This window comes from Danio rerio, chromosome 1 (assembly GCF_052040795.2).
Source record: "Danio rerio strain M-AB ecotype USA chromosome 1, GRCz13ab, whole genome shotgun sequence".
In the NCBI taxonomy this organism is placed as follows: Eukaryota; Metazoa; Chordata; class Actinopteri; order Cypriniformes; family Danionidae; genus Danio; species Danio rerio.
The window spans coordinates 49,981,895-49,994,167 of record NC_141021.1 but is presented as its reverse complement, the minus strand read 5'-3'; the positions used below and the strand labels follow the sequence as shown (position 1 = coordinate 49,994,167).

At 34.2% G+C, this 12,273-nt stretch overlaps 1 protein-coding gene across 12 annotated transcripts in view; it reads right to left on the bottom strand.

The window, feature by feature from the left end:
• Nucleotides 1–12,273, bottom strand: part of sh3pxd2aa (SH3 and PX domains 2Aa) — a 168,043-nt gene that overhangs the window by 129,207 nt on the left and 26,563 nt on the right. For all 12 annotated transcript variants that reach the window (XM_087236051.1, XM_087236055.1, XM_087236048.1 and 9 more), the window contains exon 2: nt 9,215–9,295. In XM_087236051.1, coding sequence (XP_087092177.1) covers nt 9,215–9,295 — 81 coding nt within the window. The remainder of the gene's footprint in view (nt 1–9,214; nt 9,296–12,273) is intronic.

Below are 12,273 nucleotides of genomic sequence, written 5' to 3'. Positions count from 1 at the left end.
ATAAAAACTTTATATTAAAACAAATATTAATAATTACAATAAATAAAACATTACCATTTCAAAATTTTTATATCAAATATAGTCACACTGAATTAGTATGGCTGTCAGGAAGATAAAACCACCTCAGAAAATGTATTCCTCTAAATATCCCTCTAAATTCATGCTATTTAAAGTACTTCTGTAAAAAAAAAAAAGAAAAAAAAGGAAAGAAAAATCGTTATCATAGTCATTTGCTATATAATTAAACAAACATCCGGATCCCTCCCTACAACTGTCAGGCCAGCCTTTGCTATCATTATCCCAGATTTTGATTTCCGATTTTACAATTCATTCTACTCAGTTTCTCCAACTGTCCTTCAAACTCAAAAACACTGAAGTTTAAAAACACAAATTTAGAGCATCGGCGGAAAAAGCACGAATCGCCTTTCAAGTTATGCAAATGTCAGAAATCTGCAGTGCTGTGTGATCAGATGAGGAAGACCTGAGCATACATTATAGAGCACTGGAGCTCTGCCAGTGTACTTGACAAAGAGACACACCCCTCTTCTTAACAATCAGCTCACAGCACTGCATTCTGTACCGGCAAATCCTTACTAGGGATTAAGTCTCAGAAACATTCCCTGGAAAAGTTACCTGAACTTAATTCATCTCGTTAATTCCAATTGTCAAACAAAAAGTTTATAGAATGGATCCAAAAAATGGTAAAACTCCACTGTTCAACTCTAGAAGTCATGTAAAATGAGCCTTTTTTTTCAGAAAAATGTGTTCCTTTAAGAATTCACTACAACCAATCTCTAGCCTCTTAGAGAGATGCAAGCCTCTGTGTACTTGTAAACATCACAGAAGGGATAGAAGTGCAGTTTAAAAAGGCCTTGTTTTTACTTTGAGTTAGCTATACATAAGCTCTGTGGGTGGCTGCTCCACAGAGACCAGGGAGGACAAAATAGACCTGAAACTTCAAACAAGAACCTAGAAGTACAAACAATACATGCTTCCTGATATACGTCCAAGAATATACACCCACCCCTTATGAAAACTAACCATGGCCCTTGCATAATAATCAAAGTTTCACTGTGCATAACCATTGGCAAAATTGCAGTTTTTAGGATTATTGTAGCTAACTTTGCTGCCAAACCGCATTTTGCTCACAAATTATGCTTACAGGTTAAGATTTGGGTGGTATATTCAGTTATTTTTTCAATGGGGGTCTCATTTCCAAGCCTCTGCTAGGAATGAAACCATCTACATTTACATTAGACATTCGGCAGACACTTTTGTCCAAAGCAATTTACAACTGAGGAGGCAAAAAGTACTCTGAAAATTAAGGGCTAAAGTTAGGAGCAGGTGTTTCCCAGAGATGGGTTGTGACTAGAAGGGCATCCGCTGCATAAAAACGTGCTTTATAAATTGGTGGTTTATTCCGTTGTGGCAACCCTGGATTATAAAGGGACTAATCTGTAAAGAAAATAAATGAATGAATGAGTTAGGAGCAGAAGTGTTTTTTTTTTTTTTTACTTTGTTTTTTTATTTTGCTTTTTGTATAGAGAGAAGAGGTGGTTTATGAAGCCCACTAACCTGTGTGAAGCACACTTCAAAAATGCACAATGCTTTTTTTTCTCTTTTTTTTCCGATATTGGGTGATTGTAGGAAAGTGTCTGGTTGAAATGTGCTAGCATGTCAGTGCGATGAAAAGGAGAATGTGTTTTCTACAGGTGGTTTGTAAAGCCCACTCACCTATGTGAGGCACACTCAGAATTGCATAATGTTTTGAGCTTTCGGTTTGGATCTGTTTTAGATAAAACTGAGATGTGTTTTAGTCGCACTATCAAACAAAGTACTGTGAAACTATTAAAATGTTAATTCTTTTTCCATTCACGCTAAGCTGTATTTGCTACTCAAAAAAACAAAAGCTTAAAACCATAAGACAACAAAAAGATATCCGAACAAACCAAAACAGGATGTGATGTCACAAGATACGATCACAAACAGGATGCAGGGTCTTTTTTTTCATTATAGTCATAATGATGTTTATTTGAGTTCCATAGAACCATCAGAAAGCTGCTTCTTAGCTATTCAGTGCTCAACTGATAAAAAAATATCAAATATTAAATGTACACACATACAGTATAACAGACAGGTTAAGCCATGAACAAAGATGTTGTTTTAGATGTTCAGTAAAGTTATATCACAAAATATACAACATCAAATCAATGCTTCCCACAGGTCTGAAATATACATACAGTGGTAGCCAGATTGAAACACAATTTACCCCTGTATATTTGACAAACAAAACATATATATAAACATTTAATAAAAACTGTCTTTAACTGTTTCTTTTCAGTTTAGACCAGTAATTTTGTCCTCTCCGAGTATATAGTAAAGTTTTCTGAGTCATTTAGGTTAAAAATAAATTATTTATGTTTCTCATGCTCCCGAAAGGCTTAAAAAAAAAAGTAATGCAAAAACACATATGATTAACGACAGCTTAACAAAGCAAAAGCTGAATCCTTTTAGGATTTTAGGAAATATTTTAGTAGATTTAGAAACCCGATTGGGCAAACTTTTTAAGTTCCAGAAAGGCGCCTCTTTGTGGGTCTGGAGAGCATGTGAGACTATCTGTGGAAGTGTTGACAGGTCTTGGGCACACTAAACGAAATGGGTAAATGAGACAAGATTTTCCACAACTTAATCAATTGTGGATGGTTAAATTAGGTGGATATAAAATAGTGTAAACAGTTGATAATATTAGTAAAAAAAAAAACACGTCCAATACTCGGGCGGCCATTAATATACCTGGGCGGCACGTCCAAGTAAAGTCTAAACATGAGAAGCACTGTCAAATGCAGCGTTTTAGGGACTAAGCACCGGAACGGTGCGTAGGCCTTATTGGAACTGCGCCATTTCTTAATAGGGACCAAGCACCATAATGGTGTGTATGCTCTATTGGAATTGCTCCATTTATTATTAGGGACCAAGCACCATAACGGTGTGTAGGTCCTATTGGAATTGCTCAGTTTATTGGGGACCAAGCACCGAGACAATGTTTGATCTCCCTGAAAATGTACAGGTTTGATGGGACTCCACTCCTGACAACATTTACATGCCAATATTGAATCACAGTCATGGCACCACCTGTTGACAGGGGGAAGTTTGGTATAAATCAGTGATTTTCTTAGGTTTTCTATATTTATCAGCTTAAATTATTATTGTCCACTGTTCTTAGACATCCTATGGCCCCGGGGCAGCGGTGAGCCTGGGTGTGAGGTCCCTTTCATTGCTGCTTGCAGCTTTAATTTTGTTTTTGTATCACTATGCTAAATCGACAGTAAACCAGGACTATTTTTTTCCTGACCAAACAAACCAATAGTGAACCAAACTCATTTTAAACTACTTTTAGCTAGTACACTAAAGCAAATTAATATATATGTATTAAAGAAACAATGGCTTACTCTTTCTGCAGTTAAATTACTAATGATAAATTGGTGTGGACTGCATTTAAAACAGAGTAGCAAGCTGTCATTAATCTTTCTGTCATGCAATTCTTTTCCTCTCAATTATTGTTTTATTTTTTTAAAGACTACCAAATGCTAACCCTAACCACAGCTCTACTCACTAACTACTGACACCATGATAGGCTATTTTACTGTGAATTATACTTAACACGGTAAATGTTTATAAAGCAAATTTGAAGGATGTTCAGAATTTGATTCTTAAATTACAATTAGGGCTGAACTTGCAGACGCTGTGCATTTGAGTCTGTCTGTGTGTTTGGATAACTAAAGACCTCGGCTCAGCTAACAGAAAATTTGCAGAGTGAAAACGAAAGGCCTTATTCTTGGCCAGCCTGAATGATTTTATTTTAAATGAACTGTAGAACATTAGAGAATGGTCAAATAGTGTTTAACCAGCTGTCAGTGCGCATGAGAAGCTTTTAAGCACAGTTCCCATGTTTAACTTGGAGTTCGAATAAACTCCTACACACACAATGCTAATGCTAACCAGCAGAGCACAGGCAGTTACAGTGAAAAATAATGGGATCTTATGAATTCATAATTCACAACAAAGCCACCCATAGTCACATTTACCAAATGGTTTATATAGCACGCTGATTCTCTAAAACACTGCGACAGAACATTTGCTGGCTTTATTCTCGCAGCAACCTCTATGATCCAAGTAGGTAATGAAAACATTGCAAAAGCAACTTGGAAATTCCATAACTTGAGGCTGCCAGTCAACTGTGTCTGAGATAAACAGAAAGTGATGAATCTGTTCACAATGTTTCCATTGATATGTTTTTAACAAACTTCTAAATCTAATTAGAAAATACAACAGTAATTTATAGTATAGTGTTTTTCAACCATACTAGAGTAAAGTGTATTATACTGTATATTTTATAGCATTTACAAGACTTTGTTTATGAATGTTACAACATTGTGAACACTCGAAAAATGATGTTGCTGTTGAAACTACTTATTTAAAATGAGCAGAAACAACACAATTCTTGAGCTTTTTTGGGGGACAACTTAATTGTTTTAAGTTCAATCCACTTGAAAAATAAACATAAATACAAATCGATTGTGTGGAACTATACATTTTTACAGTGTAGTCTTAACTATAGTTAACTGATAAACTAATAAAAAATGTAGTATACTTCAGATTTTACTACAGTAAATGCGGTGTATTGTAGTGTAAAAGTTGTAGAAAACGTTCAAGTACAGTATCTTGTTTTTAGTTTATATTACTGTAGTTGCATTACCACAGCAACTTTAGAATAACCACAACAGGTTATTTCTGTATATTATATGTTAGTATATAGTATACTATAAGTATTTCACTATGGTGAAGTGCAAAAACACTATAGTATTTACTATAAATCACCATAGTATTTTAATGTGGGATACAGTTTATATTCTGTTAAAATCATTCTATTAAAAGTTGCTCATTTTGAGATCAAATAACATTGCTTAGCATTTAATGGTGAAAACAGTCAAATAAATAATTATCTGTAACATCTTCATGTGAATTTTGATCTTTTTAATTCATCCTTGCTGCACTCAATTATTCCAAAATCTTTCTGACCTCAAAGCGTGTACTTACAACTTCCCTCCCATACCAATGCAAGTACTACATTTCTAAACTACTAAAACCATAGTCAGAAATGTTGCTTCTATACATTCTTAGCATGATCTGAAACATCTGCTGACGCCTCTGAAAGGCACATCCCTCTTCCTAATGTTTGTTATTGTTCCTGTCGACTGTTCCGTATGGGACGCAGGAACTCCAGAGGAGGGAAGTGATTGACTGGTTGAGTCGCCCTCTCAGCTTATCATCAACGGAGGCTTTGATTTCACCCCACCGGCCTGTGCAAAACATGGCCACCATTAGCTCTTGTGTTAAAACACTGGAGTCTTTGACACAGAAGAGCAATCAACTCAACACAATGTAGATGTGTGGGAAAACCATGGGGGTTCACACACTCAAAAAAATCTAACTACTTAGTACTTATTTAGCTGAAACAACACAATTCTAGAGCTTTTTGGGAGCAACTTAAATATTTTCTGTTCAATCCACTTAACTGCTAACTTATTTGCTTTAAGTTGTCCCAACACAAATCTATTGTGTGGAAACCAGCATTTTATACAGTGCACATACAACATTATCTCTCGGTAGCAAGTTTCTACTGAGGAACAGTATACCATTGTAAAGGGAAGGTAAAAGATAATTTTATAGACGCATACTCATTAGACTCTTAAAAGCAAGAGTACAAAAGCTGTCAATGGAACTATACCCTATCAAAAGGTGAACTTTTGTATGTAAAGGGAACATATTAATCCCTAAAGTGTCTAGGTGATAACTTAAAAAAAAGATATCAGTACCTAAATACTCAATATTGTAGCTAAAAACTACAAAAATGTACCTTTTGAAAGGGTACTGCCGCAGTGATTGCTTTTTTCGGAGAGTGTACTATCTTAAAAGTAGATATCAGTACCAAAAGATTCCATACTATTGTTAAACAGTACAAAGAAGTATCATTCGAAGGGTGCCGTCCAGTGACCACTTTATTTCTGAGAGTGTTCCATCTTAAAAGTATATATTAGTACCTAAAGGCTCCTTATTGTTGTTAAAGAGTACAAAGATGTACCATTCGAAGGGTACCGTCCAGTGACCGCTTTATTTCTGAGAATGTTCCATCTTAAAAGTAGATATTAGTACCTAAAGGCTCTATATTGTAGCTAAAAAGTACAAAGATGTTCTTTTTGAAAGGGCACCACCCCAGTGACCGCTTTATTTCTTACAGTGGACCATCTTAAAAATAGATATTAGTACTTAAAGACTCCAAATTGTAGCTAAAAAGTACAAAGATGTACCTTTTGAAAGGATACCGCCCCAAATGACCGCTTTATTTCGGAGAGTGTACCATCTTAAAAGTAGATATTAGTACCTAAAGACTCCACACTCTCAGAAAAATAAAGTACACTGTGGTACTAATAATGTTCCATAAGAAACACTTTTGTATCTTTGAAACAGTTGTACCTTATATGATACAAAAGAGACTTATTATGATACTGTTCTGTACCTTTTATGGTACAGTTGAAATGAAGGTACACAGTTGCTCTCATAAAAAAGGTACATAAGTGTTTGTCGACTTCTTCTTTATTGCAATATCTATGAAAATAAATATTACTGGAAAGGCAAAGGTATTTCATGAATAATTTCAATATTAAATTTAAATGTTTTAAATTTTAAATTTAATGAAACTCAAACATTAATTATTAAATTCTATAAAACAAAACAACTGGTAAAACAAAAAAACTATTGGTATTGTAAACTAAACTAAAGGCATATTTAATAAACATTTGGTAAGCATTTTCTGATGAATACATATTCATTATTGATATCCGCATCGTTCAGCGTTTGCTTGCCACTACGCACGTGAGCTGGCAAAAGTCCTGCAAAGTGTTCATGCAGACATTTTACTATTGTAAAACTAATTAAACATTGTGCATATCTTGTCACAGTACTTTTGCATAATTTTATTTCTATTTTAAAATTAAGTAAATTAAATGAACTTTGAATGTTTACAAAGGTAATCTGTGAAAACTGGAGAAAAAAAATGTTTTATTGTACATGGGTGAGTGTATTTCTGTAACATTTTTGTGAAAAGTGTTGTAAAATGTTTAGCAAAAACTAGACCTTTTGATTTATGTTAAAGTATTTTTATTCTTTATTGTAAATGGAATTTACAGAAGAAAAAAAGTGCTTTTACACAAAATGAAACTTGTGTAAACTGAAACATTGTTTAATAAATGTATTTGAAGTTTTATGTTTACTGAAAATAAATTGAGGAATTTTGGATAAAGCAAAGGTTAATTTAAAAGTGTTTTGTCACTGTAGTGGTACCTTCATAGATCAGATTTGTAATTTTGATAAAAGTACAATATTGTATCTGCAGGTTTTAAAAACATAGGTACATTTTGGTTTCCCTTGGTACAAATAATGTCCTTAAAGGTAGAAACTGCAATGGTAGAAACTTGTTTCTTTGTCTTAAGTTACAATTCTGTTCCATAAAAAGGAACTTCTTCCCAGAGATGGGTTGTGGCTGGAAGGGCATCCACTGCGTAAAAACATGCTGCATAATTTGGCGGTTCATTCCGCTGTGGCGATCCTTGATCAATAAAGAAAAGAGAATGAATGAATGAATGAATGAATAAATGAATGAATGAATGAATGAATGAATGAATGAATGAGGTAATCCCTCGGTGACAAAGGTCTGTACCATTTTTTTCTGAAAGTGTAAGTTAATTAGGCAAGTTAGGGTGATTAGGTAAATCGTTGTAATAGTTTGATTCGTAGAAAATCTAAAAAAATTATTGCTTATTGCTTAAGGGGCCTAATGACATTGACCTTAAAATGGTTTTAAAAAATTAAAGCCAAAATAAAACAAATAAAACTTTTCCCCAGAAGAAAAAAAATTGTAGGAAATACTGTGAAAAATTCTTTCCTCTCCTCGACATCATTTGGGAAATATGAAAAAAAAAAAGTATTTATCACAGGAGGGCTAACAATTATGACTTCAATTGTATCTACAAAAAAACTGTTAAAAGTCTGACTGTACCAACTGCACAGATATGTTCAAAGAAACAAGCTTACGCTGCACCTAAATGTGCACAGTCATCTCAACCCAATACGTCCTCCTCACACACCAACACACACATGCTCTTTCTTCCCAGACTTTACAGAAGGGCCACACTGCACCTGAAGGCTTTCCTCCATTCTGCTTCCAAAGCAAATACTGTTACTGGCCAAGGAGTCCAGAGAGCTCCGTCACACAGTTAGACTTCCATTTGTAAAATACACCCATAAATGTCATTCAGCACAACCCCTCGGCCACTGAGGCCAGTAGCGCACGCTACATTAAACAGCAATAGGCTCATATCACATTCTTTCTTCTCTTTAGTATTTAACTTGCTACTGCTTTGGGAATAAAAAATGCAGAGTTATTAATGTGTGGTGGTAATAAAACTAAATAAAAGCTAGAAATTGTAAGAAATAGGTATGTTAGTGTAAAGCTGGCTTGTATAAGAGGTGTTAAACTCAGTTTTGTAGTGAATTCCTGAACAAATCATTTAAAAATGAAAGGAATTAGATTTTTCAGCTGTTAAAGTCGGCGTGAAAGTTGCTAAGACTTTTCTTTTAGTATGCTGATGTACTTCCAACTGAAACTGAATATTGAGTAAGAGGCGGGGCTTTCCTATCGCATGTCATTTCCTTGTAGCAAACTAATGGTAAGAGGGGCGTGGCTAAGAATATTGTGGCTGAAGCTGTTAAACTGACATAAACAGAGAAGCACCACCACTTCAAACACAGAAACAAATGTTCAGACTTTGATTGAAGATTACCAAAACAAACATTTAATTTAACTCGCACAGATTGATTGTTCACCTAAAGCACAGGTGTCAAACTCAGTTCCAAAAGGGCCGCAGCTCTGCACAGTTTAGTTCAAACCCTAATTAAACACACCTGATCAAACTAATTGAGTCCTTCAGGCTTGTTTGAAACCTACAGGTAAGTGTGTTGGAGCTAAATTGTGCAGGGCTTCGGCCCTCCAGGAATTGAGTTTGACACCCCTGACCTAAAGAATAACAATGTGAGCTAGCAAAACAAACAATGTAAATTTTGACTTTACAAGGACTTTAAACTTAAGTAAACATACCTGAAGGTCAAAGAATTTACTGTATCTTCTGTAGATGATGTGGGATGTGGAGTCAGAATATGTCACATTGATGAGATACACCTGAAAAGGGAAAAAGGAAGATTATTAGATTTGTTTAGATAAGCAAGTGCTTAATGAGAATGACAACAACTATAAAGTTTTCCTAATCATCTATACGTATAGAGAAGTCCACACTAGGCATGGGATGATAACCGTTTTCAAGGTATACCGCTGTTTGGAAAAGTCAAGATTTACAACCGCCAACATTTTCTGTAATACCGTTACTAAGGTATGTGTAAGATTTTTTATTTACTCTTTTTGTTGTTGTTGTTTTTTAAGAAATGAGTATCTTCATCAGAAAATATATCTAAAGATGCTATTTTAAATTGTAAAAGAAATCTGTGTAAATCTAAAGACAGCAGAAGTCTATGATTCATTTTCATTATTTTAGCCTGACATGTTTACTGCTCCAAAACATTATGAATCTTTCAAAAAATAAAATATATTGTTTTCAAAGGGGAAAAAGTTTTAATTGTTTACCCAGACATTTAAAAAATATATGTATTTTAGAGAAGTAATCACAATACCGTGATACTGTGATATTTTTATCCAAGGTTATCATAGTCAGACTCAGAATCTTATACCGGCCTATGCCTAGTCCACACCACTGCACGGAAAAAAACATATCACTGGAACCCCTTACAAATCGTGTTTTTACTTAGTGAATGATAAAAACATTTTGTGATATATATATATATGTATATATATATATATATATATATATATATATATATATATATATATATATATATATATATATATATATATATATATATATATATATATATTTATATATATATATAGTATCGTCCGATTCCAATCGAGTCTGAAACTGCATGATCAGGCACGATTTCTGATCATGTGATCGGATCTAAAAATCTCTAATTTACATGATATATTTGCTCATTCTGAATAACTCTAAAAAACACTACTGTCAATCATACCTTTCATTAGTTATTTGACATTAATTAAAAACCCACTTATGCAAAGTAGTCCTACTTCTGTTGTAAAATGTCAACGAAACAGCATTGCACACATTTCTGGACTGCCTAGATAAATATTTATCAAAAAATAAACATGATCTTTTGCATTTGGACAGCAATAATAATACAGCTATAATAAAATGTAAATTCATGAGCAAAGGCATCAAGTGATTCCACCGCTGAAACCATTGCCTGTTATAAAGCTGAAATAAGTTGTATTGCTATGGCAGTTGACCTAAAATTAAATTGATTTAGGTGGTTATAGGTTTAAAAAAAACAAAAAAAAACATTATTTTTCAAAATACAATTTTAAATCAAAATATGAAAAAGTTAAATTAATCCTAATAATTATATGGATTATAAATATATTTTATAATAATTTTATTTCAGTAATTTTTTGTGATCTTCCAACCTCTCATGCCTTGTTTAAAACATATCAAACACAAGTCGTTACGCCAAGAAAGTAGGGTAAAACTTAAAAGTAATGCCATCATAGCATTGAGTAGTCAGGAAACAGCAGTGTATTCAGTATTTCCTGCAAAATTCCTAGCAAATGCAGTGCTATTGTCCTGCATGTGAAATGAAGATCAGAAGTTTAGTTCCTCCACAAGGCCACCGACAGACAATATGACTTCATGTGGAAGAGAGAGCCTCCTGTTCACAGGCATTTCCCACTGGATGGGACAATTGCAGGGTGTCTCTGCCCCCTACGCCATTCAGAGCGGTTTCCTCTCTCCTCTAAATACAGTACATATGCTTGATCCGTCTTTCATGACACTGCTATGTTCATTTATATCATACATCATACCTATATTTTTCATTCAATTCACTAATGTGTCAATTGGCATTCAATAAAATTATATATTAAAAAAGCTATTTACATCAAAGGAAAGACACAAGATTTGGAGAATGAAGAAGTGCATTGGACATCTAGAAGATCACAACAACAGAACTGTTTACCTTGAAATGTGTTTTCATCATTCAGGTAATTGGACTTTTAATACATGCATAAATTGGGTCTAAAATGTTTTAGACATCCACTTTCAACCACTTTCAGAGGTAGTTGAAAGTCCATTTGATTAGACTGCTTTTAGTATCATGTGGCTGAATGCATTGGAAGAGCCGCAAAAGACTACACAGTGTTGGCAAAGATTCTTTATCAATGTAACTGATTACTTTCTTATTACTTTTTTTAATTTCTTATGAATGTTTTGGCAAGGTGGCTCAGTGGTTAGCACTGTCACCTCACAGCAAGAAGGTCGCTGCTTCGAGTCCCGGCTGGGCCAGTTGGCATTTCTGTGTGAAGTTTGCATGTTCTCCTCGTGTTCGCATGGGCTTCCTACGGGTGCTCCAGTTTCCCACACAGTCCAAAGACATGCGCTATAAAGTGAACTAGGTGAACTAAATTTGCCGTAGTGTATGAGTGTGTGTGGAAATGTGAGAGTGTATGGGTACTGGGTTGTGGCTGTGTAAAACATATGCCGGGACTATTAAGGACTAAGCCGAAGGACAATGAATGAATTTTACCTGTTAAAGTTTTTTTCCTAAAAACTGCTAAAAAAAAAAGTCAAATTAAAACCAAAACTATAACAATGAAATCATGTTTAAATTATTGACTACATAAAATAAATAAAACTAAAATGACCATTTGCCAAAATAAAAATATCATTTGGTGGTGCTAAAGTATTACAGAAATTGCACATTTTGAATTATATTTACATTTAATTGTTTATCAGACACTTTTATCCAAAGCGACTTACAATTGAGGAGGCATTCGGCAATTCAACAAGAAGAGGCATAGGCCATTTTGAGGGATGTAAACAATAACAATGGTCCCAACGTATTTCCTGTTTTTTATTTTTCATTTCCATAGCTCCCGAGAATCCGAAAAGAGCCACATATTGATAAATGACATTAGGACGGCTGTTTTAACATTGAGATATGATTGAATTGCCTCTTGTTACAGTTATTAATAGTTTGACAACAAGCAGGAAATGTTTTGTGGACCAATTACAT